The sequence below is a fragment of the Corticium candelabrum genome, chromosome 4 (assembly GCF_963422355.1).
Source record: "Corticium candelabrum chromosome 4, ooCorCand1.1, whole genome shotgun sequence".
NCBI classification, from domain to species: Eukaryota; Metazoa; Porifera; class Homoscleromorpha; order Homosclerophorida; family Plakinidae; genus Corticium; species Corticium candelabrum.
The window spans coordinates 5,532,469-5,546,925 of record NC_085088.1 but is presented as its reverse complement, the minus strand read 5'-3'; the positions used below and the strand labels follow the sequence as shown (position 1 = coordinate 5,546,925).

General features: G+C 39.8%; 3 protein-coding genes across 3 annotated transcripts; all 3 read right to left on the bottom strand.

Annotated features, from left to right (window-relative positions):
* Nucleotides 1–416: 416 nt before the first annotated feature.
* Nucleotides 417–1,603, bottom strand: LOC134178475 (rhodopsin-like). Its single transcript, XM_062645352.1, has one exon. The coding sequence runs from the start codon at nucleotides 1,521–1,523 to the stop codon at nucleotides 417–419; it is 1,107 nt and encodes a 368-aa protein (XP_062501336.1). The 5' UTR covers nucleotides 1,524–1,603.
* A 305-nt stretch (nucleotides 1,604–1,908) lies between these two features.
* Nucleotides 1,909–9,955, bottom strand: LOC134178366 (Bardet-Biedl syndrome 1 protein-like). Its single transcript, XM_062645237.1, has 19 exons — nucleotides 9,856–9,955; nucleotides 9,724–9,794; nucleotides 7,110–7,202; nucleotides 6,958–7,047; nucleotides 6,816–6,898; nucleotides 5,987–6,028; nucleotides 5,881–5,927; nucleotides 5,782–5,823; nucleotides 4,537–4,741; nucleotides 4,372–4,478; nucleotides 4,114–4,234; nucleotides 3,953–4,037; nucleotides 3,818–3,891; nucleotides 3,686–3,755; nucleotides 3,459–3,617; nucleotides 2,502–2,635; nucleotides 2,309–2,443; nucleotides 2,162–2,248; nucleotides 1,909–2,104 (listed from the first exon to the last, which is right to left on the bottom strand). Exons 1-19 carry the CDS (start codon nucleotides 9,924–9,926, stop codon nucleotides 2,018–2,020), a joined length of 1,803 nt encoding a protein of 600 aa, XP_062501221.1. The 5' UTR covers nucleotides 9,927–9,955; the 3' UTR covers nucleotides 1,909–2,017.
* A 2,408-nt stretch (nucleotides 9,956–12,363) lies between these two features.
* Nucleotides 12,364–13,746, bottom strand: LOC134178474 (uncharacterized). The gene is made up of 5 exons (XM_062645351.1): nucleotides 13,513–13,746; nucleotides 13,112–13,235; nucleotides 12,930–13,045; nucleotides 12,688–12,870; nucleotides 12,364–12,625 (listed from the first exon to the last, which is right to left on the bottom strand). Exons 1-5 carry the CDS (start codon nucleotides 13,744–13,746, stop codon nucleotides 12,614–12,616), a joined length of 669 nt encoding a protein of 222 aa, XP_062501335.1. The 3' UTR covers nucleotides 12,364–12,613.
* Between the last annotated feature and the right edge of the window lie 711 nt (nucleotides 13,747–14,457).

Sequence of the window (14,457 nt, the reverse complement as noted above, 5' to 3'; positions counted from 1 at the left end):
TATCCGGGTCCACCCCACAGGTTCTGCCACCATGCAGTTTCTGTGCGATTGTTCTCTAGAGGGGTGAAACGTGCACCAGCAGTCTGACTCTGTACATCTTGAGATGAATCTTGTCTGTACTAATGTCATTATACTGCACGACTCACGCAAATATGGTGTACTGCAGAGCCAACGAAAGTGCAGTTTCCTAGAATTTTCTTCGCAAACTCGTCATTTCTATACTATCGTCGAAATCGGTCTTTTTCGCGAGGTTACAGTCACAAGGAGATAACCTTGTTATAGCCTGGCGTTTCATAAACTTTAATTAATTAATTGCCTTGACTAGAAGCTAACAGTTCAATTAACTAAAGAAGACGTCTGTTTTTAATTTTATTATTTGTTAGCTATCAAACATATGATTATCATGCGGTTCTTATTTAATATACAAACTGCAGGTTTCTAACTCCGTTCACTTCACTACTTTCTCTACTAAACTGTGTTTGGCTAAAGGTTGTTGATTTTGTCCAATATCGTCGTCTTTCGATTCGTTTCCCTTTGCAATGGCACATGATTTCTATCTCGTTTCGAACACTTCTTACGCCAAACGTGTAGAGAAAGCTGTTTAATGCAATGCAAATGTCAAGCAATATGACTGTGACCATTTGAGCCACCTGTACACCACCACTAGCAACATCGAGCTTCAGCAACAGAACGACGACAAACGGTGCCGTAAACACAACGTTGCTCAGCAGAATAACGAAAGCGATTCTAAACGCCTGAGCTTCAGTTTTGTTAAAGTGAGCGTGGGCGTGGGTGTTTGCAATCTGACTGCCAGAAATCGGTTCAACGTACATCAGGGCCCGTCTCGTCAACGCTTTCTTATTGATAATATAGATAATAACACAATAGCAAAAGATGATTAATCCGGTAGGAGCGAGTATTCCCAGCACAGCCCAAAACACCACAAAACTGTATGATTGCACAGGGTCGATGTAACACAGTATCTTCTCGCCAGTGTCACTCTCTGCTTGGTACACAATATCTCCCCATCCCGCGACTCCAGGTATACAGACGAGCATCGGAAGAAACCATGTCAAGGCTATAATGACTCTACCTTTTCTGTGATTCAGTCTCCTACTTAAGGGTCTCGTCATCACATCACTGCGATCGATTGCTATGCCTACCGATCCCCACATAGCAGCCGAAAGAGGATAGAGAGAGAAGAAGAGCACCACTCTACAGAAAGACTGTGGCGGAGAGTAGTCGACGGCGCTAATAATCATGGAAACGATTGAAAATACGAACGCCGTCGTACCTCCCAGTAGAGAAATAGCAGCCAGGTTGAAGACAAACATGTTGGTGACGGTTCTCGTCTTGGGCGAACGGCAGGCGACCATCAGAGTGAGAAAGCAGAGAGTCGTGGCGACGACGGTGATCGCACAGACGAATGACGTGTAGGTGTAGTATTCCCAGCGAGAAATAAAATGAGGGAGGAACGGACTGAGGACTAGGTTTGTGTCGTTCTCTGTTGTGCAGCTGCTCATGGCGTCTCGTAGTCGGAATTTCGAGCCCCCGGTAGGGTTAGTTCAAGGAAACGTAAGAAGGCTAAGAAAGCATTAGCCTCGTGTAGACCCTCCCGCGCAGTCGTGCCCAGTTCCCGTATACCATGACAACGCCGCGGTCTGGTATTGTACTGTGGATGTACTGTAGTACCACAACACTGGTGAGAACTACCAAAACACCGTAACCCAGGTCCAAAAATTTTCGTGACACCGTGTTTCCGATTGCTGCGGTCACACCATGCGGGCTTTCGCGGTCAGATGTTCAGACGTACACCCAAACGCGAATGTCAACTACTAGATCAACCTTGCTACGTTGCGGACAACTTAATTAACAATAACTAGAAAAGATTATGAGAGTCACACCCAATTGATAAAATTTTCAACTGCTTAATCAATTAAAACAACTATACATACATTGATATCATGGCCACACAAATATACATCAGCTACCAGACAGCTACTAGTAGGCAACCGGGTTATACAATTACCACACTTTCACTGACAGGCATATTGATAGCAGCACTTATTATTGGTACACTACTTCCTTCTCGCAATAGATAAGCCTAAAAGGCAACAAATAAACAACTGAGCATTTCTAACCAAAAAATTATCAGTAGCACCTTAATAGAGTCCGTAACACCAGCATCACTGTGACACTGCACTAGAGTTTCAAACGAGTACAAGAGTGAAGGTACAAGAAAAGGAACCTTGAGAGCAACTGTACTGACACACTTGCTGCCATATGTTATCATTCATTGTATTCTAACCTGGATCAGAGGGCGGGAAAGAGAATACAAATTATCATCATATCGAAATGCGATCAATAGCTTGATCAATGAGTTTGTAGATGACGTATTCTGCAGTTCGACTGTCATCTTGAATAATGGACCTATGCCCTGTACCTGCAGTGACACACGTGTAGTAACAAGGTAGTTGCATGAACAGAATTATCAAACTAACCCTTGCTGATAGCTTTACTGGTTCTGCTTGTGAAGAAGACACTGGATTGAGGCTGGAGTGTAGAGATTTGATGTAGCCCCTTGTTGCTTCAAGTTGCAATTTTACGAGATCTTTCTGAAACACTTGATGCATTTCTGCAATTAGACAGAAAAATGCTACAGCATCCCTAGAGCTCAAGTGTGTCTTGATTACAAGAAATAGTTTACACATAAAGACCAAATAGCTACAGCCTTCTGTGAGCGTCCATTAACCAAAATTAAGAAACAAATCATTGAGATAAAAGTGCTGCAACTAACAAGTCTGTTCTTCAAACACAGTGCAATTGCATCACAGTTGAAATGAGATGATGCAATACGAGTGAGTACTAACAATAATAAGCTTCAAGCTAAAGTTCAGATTTTGTATAACAGTGTCGATATCAAATACCAACCTACATAACCCACAAATTGGAGTCAACACTTACAGACAAAGTAGGCTGTATTGATTATCAATGTACGTTCTGGGAATGTGAGAAAATATGATGACGCTACAAAGTATTTCATATTTGGTAAATAGAACTAGTCAGTGTGTTCAAATAACTGCTGCAAGAAGCAATCAAGCTGTCCTCACAGCCGGCAGAGCAATCCAAAGTTGGGTGGGCCAGGTCTCGCATGGCCAAGCCCTGCTCACAGTACACCTAAAGTAGCTAATTTATTTAATCAGTTGAACGAATATTTCCGGAAGTGCTTGCTAGAAGTTCATTGGCAGGAAGTCTCATTATCAAACATTTTGTAGGCCATGGCCCACCTGGACCACCCTGCTCTGCCAGCCCTGGTTCTTATTTAATGCAAATGTGTCATTTCAGCAACATTGCAATGAAAAATGCAACAAAGAAAGTCGCTAACTATGAGTAGCTGGCTAATGATGGTAATGATGGTATAAACATTACAACATTAGGGTTAGACTACAATGTCATACCTATGCTATTTGCTCTCTCGCGATGAATTTGATCAACAGCCACTTTGCTTTTGCGAGGAATATTTAGCTTCACAGACTGAGAAGCAGGTGCGCCTGGAGCCAGTTCTCGTGCTTCAAAATTTGCTGTCCTCTTCAACAGTTTGATTATTAATCCACCACCTAAACAGCAACAAAAGGTAGAAACAAGTAATTAACCATATCCAAAACTCCTGCTTAATAATACAAACCTTTAGTAGTCATTATCAATGCACCGTCTTCACGACCAAACCGTCCAAATTTCATTGCATTGACAACATCCTAAAGGATGAGTTACTTGCATGCCCACAAGCATTACGAATGTAGCATTCACAAATACATACCTCACACTTCAGTACATTGACAAGGTATTTGTCCTTGTACAAGTGAACATCTCTGTTCTTCAGAGCAACCATTACTAAAATGTCCACAGTGCCACTATAGATATTCAAAAAACTATACTTGAGAACACAACTAACTTGCTTTAAATCCTCTTGCTTCATGCTGCATTAACTCAAGTGCAGTAATGTCATCAGGAAGATACACTGTCCACAGTTTCTTCCCCTGTCCAATATCAATGCATAATTTGAGATACCATATGCTGTACATTGACGAGTTGTGAAACTGCATATTTGCTAACCTTGGGTGAGTAGCACACAAGTGTTCTGTCCATACATGCGACAATGATGTTCTTACCAACTCGTTCCATTCCTACTGGTTGAGACGATAATTCAATGCAATACTTGGCAGTTTTACTCCCTCTGCAAAAATAATTAATAATAAGGAGTTAAGACAACTGACAAGAAACTGTAGACACGTTGCCTGCATTGCATGCATTAAATTCGAGCAAATAGACATACACAAACATTGCTAAGCACAAGAAAAACAAAACAAATACCTCTTTAAAGTGTAGATGTTGCCATCTCTACATGACACTACTATACTGTACTCCACGTCGAATAGCCCACCAACAGACATGAAAGCAGGCACACTTGGAAGTGTCATCTAAATAGAAAACAACAACTGCAAAATATGTCTAATGCAAATGAAACATAATTCTCACTGTCGCCAAAATAGTAAATGCTTGGGGGTCAAGTATAAATACATGACTTGCTTCTGTTCCAATCACCAGACAACTAATAGCACTCTCTTCACTGTGTGTTTTCTTGAGTGTGTTGATGCAAGTGATCACAGTCTGCTTCTTCAACACCATGTACTTGTGCTGACTCACAAATGCATCCATGTCCTCTGGAGGCAACTGGAGTAGCCTGCACACATGTATAATGTTATTTCCTGCCACTGTTGCTTCATAGTAAACCTCAGTACAACCCAACAGTCAGTAACATTAAACACTATGGCCAACACTTAAAGACGTATATGACTACATTACATAGTATGGAAGTCGTACTAATTACAACTGTTTCAAGCAAACGTCAAGTTTGATCAGCATTGAGATAATAATGTAGCATCAGTAACCTTATTGCAACTTCAACAAGCAATCTCCTTCCAGCTTCATGTATGTGAACCATTCTCAGTCCCAAATCCAAAAGTTTTTGAAAGAGGGGTTGATCTGCTAGCAGTCATAGTGTTAACTAATCCTCTCTCAAAATCGTTTATTTCTGAAAGTTGACTACTAAACTGCTGAGCTAACTATAGTATACAGTATGCAAAATAATGCAATCACATGTAGAATTAAAATACACAAATCAGCAGCATTAATCAAACTGTTAAGTACAAAATGGTCCACTGTGTTTAGTGTGCATAACCTTGTGAAACTGACATTAAGACTATTGAGAATGACCAAAGGTTCAAAGAGCCCATCTGTGGTAGCAAAAGTAGAACCTTTTGTGAAATCTGACCAGATAAAGCGTGCAAGGGCAGCAGCCATCACATACAAATTTTCTTACTAGATGTCTGGGTGCGAGGATACTCACTCCCTTCCTTTCATCAGTAATGAACCATGCCTATTGGAAAAGAGAGATTGTAACCTCCTGAACCCGTATCTATATCTGGGCTTGATTCTATGTGATGGTTACCATTGCTAACAAAGTACCAATAGAAAGGAAACAAAGATGTGAAGTGATCGACATGGATACAAAGAGGCAACTCAACTGTCTGTTCCATTTCTTCTGATACAACCGTAATGCGAAACCCACAACAAACATAACATGCAAACTGTGTAACTGTTGGAATAAAGAAGAATTAATTAAGTAAATGTTTTATTGTTAGAAATCAATGAGTCAAATGTTTCTGAGCAACCAAGTAACTTACTAAAGTACAGTTATTGTATTTTGTTTCACCAGCATACCTCAAAGATCGAACTGTAAGTGAATGTTCTCCAACTTCATTCCTTGCAGCAAACAGAGAAATAAGTACTAGTCAATTGTAAGTTACATTGTTGATATACTTTAGTTCAATCAATTTTTGTTTCAGTATGTTGATATCAATAATGCCCTGTGTAACAAGACACTTGTCTACATATTATCACAAAGTTAACATAATAAGCAGCACACCTCTTTCACTTGATTCCACACATATGTCTCAACAGCATTCACCTGTAATACGACTTGCAATTAATAAAGATCATAAGTAGGCTTTTTATACGACTGCGAATGATTATTAGAGGCACAGAAATGACTGCTACACTTGAGACTACATTATGGATTCTTATATCTAGAATAAGTAGCACAAAGACAAGCACAAGTTTGCATGGTAAGTTAGTTAATTAACTAACTGGCACCATACTATCTATAATAAGAAATCATAACAACAAACAACAACAAAAAACTACAACAACAACAAGCACAAACTGTGTAAACTTGTACTAATGATTGCAAGTGACCAGTAAAACTTGCAACTTAATATACTAAAATGTACCAGTGCATTACAAAACAGAAATGATATGCAAACATGCCATTGGTTTACAGACACTTCTCCTACTAGCAGTGTGCAATATTTCTCCAGTAAAATGAGATATACCTGTAGAATCTGGTCATAATAACTACACCCTTTAACAAGCAACAACTGAGAATACAACGAAATGCAAACACAAGCGTCTATAGGACATATTAAACCTTGTAGAAAGTAACTGCAGTAGATACCAAGTAGCAGTTATTAGCAGTTAAAGTCCTGACCATAATACAAAATGCCAATCAAGTCGTTCTATCAAGTTATCATATACAGAGGTATCTTCATTTAATCGTGATGTCACACCCTGTAAATATCTAAGTTACTAGAGTTCTTTCTACAGATTTACTCTCTCGTTTAAACTATGATCACGCCTGAAGACAGCGTACAAATATTTCATCTTGTAGACAGTCTTTGCATTCATTCGTCACCAACCTCTAGTGGAGGAGTCGTAAACTTGAAATAAGGTCTGGAGTTCTTGTATATGTATATAAATGGTCCAGAAGCTACAGCTACAGCTGAAAAGACAAAATTAACATTAACTGAAAATCATACATGTTGTTAAGATTGGCTTTACCTGGTATTAGCGGTTCATTTTGGTCCATATAAAACGTACATACTCCAGTTGGCAGATCAACGATAGCACTTTCCATGTGCAGAGCTGTTCCTGCAAGAAATCACAATGAACTGTAAAGTAGGTTGTGAGAACATTACTTGGTGTCATTGTACCTTTATACACTTTCAGTTTCATGTTGTATCTTCCTGTCCCGAGATCAGCAACCAGTAGCTTGTGATCACCATCAGCATTCAAATCAGATAAAGCTGCAACAATACGTTACTTCACACAGTCTGTATTCTGTATCGACTTCATTTGCTTTTTATGATTAACGAATATTGATCAATGAAAGGACAAAAACAAGCTTTACTAATTAAGTCATAAACAAAAAATAAAGTGCTGTGACACTAAACTAAACTTATATGTGTATTCATTCTAAACTATGACTTTAGCTATTTTTGCTAATCAGATCAATTGTGTAACACTGTTACAATGCCTATATTAATATAACCCTATCCATATCAGGGGTAGCGGAGCAACTCGCAAGTTGAGGGGCGGGGCATAAAAAGATGTCAAAGTGTACACAAACTAGGGTGAGCTTTCAGTAGGCATTTCCTGTCAGAAAGCGCTTTCTGATGTTGAACTTTATTAACATAAACAGATCCACCGCCATGTTTATAACGACACACACACACACACACACACACACACACACACACACACACACACACCTTCAACCTTCAACTGCCCATCCACATGGATGATGGCAAAATGTAAAAAGCGTAAGAAGAAAGAAGTCACTATCTGGTAAATACGTCACAAATCTAAATAGATTGATGACATTTATGTCTTTTCTTGTCACTCTCTCGTGTGAATAAACGACTGCATCTGTCGCACTTGATTCCGGCCATTGCTCGTTCCTGGGGATCTGGGCGATTTTGTCCTCTGTTGCAATTGTGTCTTTTTCCCCCTGTTTGTGACTTAAACAGTTGCTTGCAGGTAGTGCACAGCAGAGGCTGTTGGTCTTGCCTTCTGCTGGGATCAGCTCTATCACGAGCCTTCCGACTACCTTTGGTCATTTTCTAATTCTACTCTTGAAGTGACGATTGAGTTAATTTTGCTAGCACAGACGTTCTTCCACTTCTGCCTGTCCTGCATAAGCTGGGACCAGATGCTTGTTAGGCCAACCATTTTGAGGTCTTTTACAATCCTGTCTTTCCACCTTAGTCTGACCCCATGCGCTGGACGAGTTGATGGTAGCCACGCATGAAGCAGCTGCTTGGGCAGACGCTAATCTTCCATACGTTTTAGATGACCAAAGAGTGCACACACACACACACACACACACACACACACACACACACACACACACACACACACACACCACCGGCATAGCGTTGGAGGGCTGGGGAGGCTACAGACCCCAAACATTTTGGGTGTGGCATTCCGGTTCAAGCAGAACTTATAATTATGTTACTAAACAGTCCGCTTAATTAATCGTAGAATAGCATGTAATGAGTGACAACGACATGATGACCTGTTTGATAATACACATCATCATTTCAGTATTATATAAACAGTGTCGAGAAGTCATTGACACGTGAAGTGCACATTCCCAACACTTTCGAGACTTTTGCTACGCTATCCGGCAATGGCAGAGTAAAAACAGACCACATCAAATAGGCAGAAGCCTATCCATTAACTATTTTTCAAGCAAGTTTATTAAGGTCAACAATCCGATTGACTGGAGAAGGGAATCTCCAGCAGCTCCGCTACCTAATGATTTGCTTGCACTCCATGCTTTCTCCACTTTGTGCTCAGATTATTCTATAGCTAACTAACTAGACCTATTGCTTGCTACATTAAGTGAATGCTAAAATTGGTCAACGCCAGTTTGTGCTGAACTAGTATTCTAGATTTTATTGTCATCGAGATGCCATCCAATTTGACAATTGAAGCAAGCCTTGAAAACATTTTTGCCATGGACTATAACAGTGTTTATGCACACTGACGGCACTCAGTCCCATAGTCTATTTGTAAATTAAAATCGATACTCCTTACTTACATGTCTACAAACTGTGAGCAAAAAAAGTAAAAAGAGGCATGGCTTCACAAAATAGGCGCAGTTTGCAGTCTAATTTATTAGCCCTCCCAAAATTGAGGACCACGCTATGCCTGTGCAAACACAAACACATGCGCATGCGTGCACACACACACACACACACACACACACACACACACACACACACACAGACCACAGCACAACACACAGTGATTAAGATCCTTATGTTTGAATACTTGCAACGCCCTATCTTTACGCATGCATCTGGCCTCGTGACCGGCCTGCCTGCACTTTTCACTATTCTGGATATTCAAGCCGCAACATAGGCGAGACTCGTCAAGAGGCTAGGCTTCATTTTAACAAGTGTCCAAGTGAAAGACACAACAAACTGAATGTGTGTATCAATATATTCATGCAATTAAGTCAAGATATAATTACAATATCAATAAACGTGATTCAAAAATAAAACAACTGCTAATCTATATTAATATAAAAAAGATTAGTATAACAGTTACTGCTCTTTGCAACAACTCTGTATATATACAACAACCACTACCAAAGTGTCAATGTTGCAAAAGCCACAAATTCATTCATATAAATTGCTAGCAAACGACCAACACTTAAACGGGAAATCGAGCCATCGCTTGTTGAATAATGAGGCATGCAGTCCCACATACGGGACTTGTTCACTAGAAAGCTAGGTTTCAAAAAAAGAGCTTCCTTACCGAGACAAGACGTAAATGTATACAGTGACGCGACTGGGTCGTAGTGAGCGTGTAGCCAGGCCGTGTTCTCTCTAGAAGCGTAAATGAAAGTTGTGACGTCTATTCTCGGTCAGAGCCAACACACAAATATACCCTTCCTGGTCAACAGGCTTTGGAGACACACGTCTTTGCATTGGCACCGCTGCGGTCTCCTGCGTGGCCATTACTGCACTCTACAGCACATCTAGGCCGTTGCCACGACGATACTAACGCGCGTTAATGCCAAACCCAAACTGCGTATTCAACGTCACCGAAAGCTTGTCTTAAGTTAATTAATTAAATTTTTCAACTGTTTAATTTAATAAGTGTTTGAGATAATTTTGAGCTTCAAATCATTTATCAATGTGGCAGCAGTGCTATCTAGCACACACACACACACACACACACACACACACACACACACACACACACACACACACACACACACACACACACACACACAAACACACGCACACACACACACACACACACACACACACACACACACACACACACACACACAAACACACAGTGGCACACGCACGCACACACACACACACACACACACACACACACACACACACACACTCACACACACACACACACACACACACACACACACACACACACACACACACACGCACACACACACACACACACACACACACACTATATATATATATATATATATATATATATATATATATATATATATATATATATATATATATATATATGGCACTCTACCTGTAGTGGTATAAAACAAAATATATTAATATTAATATGAATATTATTATTAATATTATTATTATATGGTGCTGTCCTACATAGACTTCAAGAGCTGCATTAAACCTTAATTTATGTTTGTTTATGCTTCTACATTTATTCCTTTATGACTATCTATTTTTACTTGTTAGTGTATGTATCTTGTCTGGCCTAGAGCACTGTACCTGTAGTGGTATAAAACCAAATATATATTGTATATATATACGAATTTAATTTATATATATTGACCTGTAGGAATAATTTAATTCTTCTTCTTCTCACATTAGACTATGCCACTAATTTAGAGAACAGATACTGTATACGGCACTAACTTAGATAGCATATTTGTGGATTGATCAATAATTTTATGAAGAAGACGTAACCATGCAACAAACTTCAACAGAGGCATAGGAATGGCATCCAAGTTGAGGAGAACAACTTCAAGGCGCGGTAACGGCATTGTTCCCCATGAGCCAGTTTGGAAGTTCTATAGTTTCCGCAAGTGCATGAGGCCTAGAGCTCGCCTTTAGACGTCTGCGCGTAAGCTTTTGCACTGTCGTCTAGTGAAACTCCTCCATTTGTAACTTGTTTTCACGATGACCTAGTGTAGACCTATTGATCCTTTAGGCTTGGGGGTTATGGCCTCCGTGGCTTCCGTGGTTCTGAGGCCTATATAAATGCTCCGACGCGAGTTGAAGCTTGAACTAGTTTATCATTATCATACTTGTACGTATTTTACCTCGGTGATGTCACGAATTGGAATGACCATCCATTACGGGATGTGGAATACTTGCAGTGAGACACTCATCGCAAATGATGTCATGCACAATGACTGCGCATGTTCTCTTTGTATTAAAATGTTTCTGCCAGACGTGGCCCTGCATGGGAGACTCGGCGATCAGAGAAACGAGCATTAGGAAGCAAGGGTGCATAAAGTTTTAACTTAACTAATTTATTTCTCGGCTCCGACTGACAGGTCGTTTTGTGCATTCACTTGCAGGCAACGGCTTTAGTACTGTTGGAGTGTACAGCACTGAACTGTCAATAGATCAGTCTGACAGATGCTTTGTGTCCTCGCGAATTTTGTTAGCGATTTACATAACTACCACCGAAGATATGTACAAGTAATTTCTAATAATGTAGCCGCTTTTTATGCCTTAGATTTAATTAAGTAAGCCAATAGCAAGTCCTGGCATGCAACATTTCGATAGAGACAGAACATTTTCAACAACCATCTTTACAGTATTTACTAATATTTTATGGACGTAGGAATCAGGGGGTCCGGATGGACACGTGCCTCTCTACTATTTTGGCTAAGTTTGATTTTGGCCTAGATGTATTCAACTTTAGCCTTGTACGTGTCGACTGTTCTGCTACTATTGATGACAGACGTCTAAAAACATTGACACGATACTGAACTAGCACTAAAGTGACTAAGAGTGTTAATGTTGGTTTATTGTTATTTGCTGTGTAGCATCCACATATGTAAATAATTAATAAACCATTTAGCCGTGTTTGCCGAGCCAAGCCCCTAGACAAATGTTCGCTTGTGCATCCTCAACCAAATCTAGGCTCCTACGCCGCTGACTTACCTGATCTATGCTTCTTGCAAGTGATAAGCCTTTTAGATAGCGTTACCTATATCCGCATGAGAAAAACAACGCCGAAAGGAACCGGCTTTTAGGTTCTTGTATTAGAAAGACATTTTCGTTGTCTGTAGAGTCTCACTGACATATTATAGGCTACAGTATATATATATATATATATATATATATATATATATATATATATATATATATATATATATATATTACGCAAACATGTGAAATCGGCGCAGCAGTAGTGATCAGTGCGGAATTTGTGTATTTATAATATTCACGTCAATTAATTAAAAATATAAATATGTATACCACACATGTCTCAATACATGCAGTATAACCTCATATAACAACATTATTGCTACACTAAATTGACGGGAATTTACAAATCTAAGAAGTTACCTAGAAAATATCATAGCTAGACACGAATAAATTATATACATGTATATAAATTATATGTGTGTACACGTTCAACAGTTTCCATAATTTTCTACTCGTCTGTGCAATCGTTAGCATTTCCGCTACAGAAGAATCACATAGTTAAAACATGAGCTCAAACTATAAATCATCATAGAACTCTCACGCTTAGCTTATTGATGTTGTAGTAGAAATGAGACTTTCTTCCAGTGCCGACGTTACTCGGCTTTGCTATCTTTCCGTCTCTGTCAACCCCGATGCGTTGGCCTTGCGTCTTTACAGACTCAAATAAATAGAAATTTTTGTCGTTTATAGTCATGTCAAAGTCGCAAAAATTAGACAATATGCCCTATAAAAATGACATAAATAATGTCTCGTGATTGACGTCATACAGTGACGTAATCATACGGCGTTCAATTGATCTCCTTCAATATTCAAGTATACTTGGTCGAATTTGAAGCTTCGCAGCGTAATGACGTTTTGTGATTGTGACGTGGGCAGTTGTCGTTTCGGTAACAAATAAGCTAAACAGCATTAATACATACGATTACCCCAAATGGTTAACGACAAGTATTTATTGCATATTCGACCGTCGTCATTGTTTGAGGCAGTGGTACCGACAGCAAACTTGGCATTCGTTTCTTCTGCAATTTTGAGATACTTGTTGCTATTTCTGCTTTTCAGAGATACAGGTATGTCGTCAAGCAGTTGATCCTAAGCGAGACGACGGCAATAAACACATGCACACGCACACGCACACGCGCACGCACACACACACACACACACACACACACACACACACACACACACACGCACACGCACATGCACTCGCACACGCACTCGCACATGCACTCGCACACGCACTCGCACACGCACATGCACGCATGGACACGGACACGCACATGCACATGCACGCACACCGTGCCACACGCATACGTACACGCACACGCACGCTCACAAGCACAAGCACACACTCCTAGCAAACTCTTACGTTGGCTGAAATGGTGGTGATGACGAAATTGTGATGATTTGACGTAACGCAAATGCGCTTGATCGCTTCAATCTGTATTCGGTGATCGTACAGGTAGAGGTCTTCACCGTTTCCTCTGACAGTAAAATATCTGGCAGCGGTCTTCGCAGAAAGACTGAACTTCTTTCCGCTTGCGTACGGAAACCGATCCAACTTCACCACTCTGCCCCACTGGCCATCGATCCTAGAATTCATGCTGATCGATCCTCCATTGCTGTTGGATTCGACGGTGATGTTGAGCGCAACGCCACTCTCGTCGTCTGTTGTAAAGAGATTGACTTCAAGTCGGTAATGGGTTGATGGCATTCGACCCTTAACTTTGAAGTTCGTATTCAATGCAACAAAGCATGGACTGGAGTAGGGCAACTGTACCGTGAACGACTAGACAAAACGGCTGGGTATATATCAGCTGTCTCAGTTTTAATAAATATATTTTACAATTTTAATTTTAAGTTTTAGGTATCTAAATAAAAATTCAAACTAAAATTTCTATCTAATGTGCAAAACTCAATTACAACATAACGCATTTATTTGTTGTGTATCACACATGCTGTTCATGCCTGTCAAACCCCTACATAGTATTAAACATCTCTACATAAAATAGAAAAATGTTTTACTGTCTAATGACAACACCACAACACAGACAAGTAACGTCAGTTAAGTTAAGCTAATATAAAAAACTGATTAATAAATTTGCTGACTTTATATATTAATTAATCAGTACAATTAGTTTATATGGGTATTGGGAAACAGCACAACTGCTAGGCGATTGTTCGTCTTAGACATGCTCTAACTGATTCTAGGTCTAAACAGAGACGCTCTACTGCAGCACAACTTTTCAACCAAAATTGAAATGTATAGCTATACAGGCATACGAATTCAGAACAACCAGCAGGTAAATAGATA

What these genes read in the sequence shown, in the direction of transcription:
- LOC134178474 (XM_062645351.1), bottom strand. Translation starts at nt 13,746, where the DNA reads ATGAATTCTAGGATCGATGGCCAGTGGGGCAGAGTGGTGAAGTTGGAT. An exon ending in TCACCACCATTTCAGCCAAC is followed by an intron (nt 13,236 to 13,512) that starts GTAAGAGTTTGC and finishes CGTCTCGCTTAG; the next exon opens with GATCAACTGCTTGACGACAT. An exon ending in AAGGAGATCAATTGAACGCC is followed by an intron (nt 12,871 to 12,929) that starts GTATGATTACGT and finishes TCATTTTTATAG; the next exon opens with GGCATATTGTCTAATTTTTG.
- LOC134178366 (XM_062645237.1), bottom strand. Translation starts at nt 9,926, where the DNA reads ATGGCCACGCAGGAGACCGCAGCGGTGCCAATGCAAAGACGTGTGTCT. An exon ending in TACATTTACGTCTTGTCTCG is followed by an intron (nt 7,203 to 9,723) that starts GTAAGGAAGCTC and finishes GTATTGTTGCAG; the next exon opens with CTTTATCTGATTTGAATGCT. An exon ending in AAATGAACCGCTAATACCAG is followed by an intron (nt 6,899 to 6,957) that starts GTAAAGCCAATC and finishes TTGTCTTTTCAG; the next exon opens with CTGTAGCTGTAGCTTCTGGA.
- LOC134178475 (XM_062645352.1), bottom strand. Translation starts at nt 1,523, where the DNA reads ATGAGCAGCTGCACAACAGAGAACGACACAAACCTAGTCCTCAGTCCG.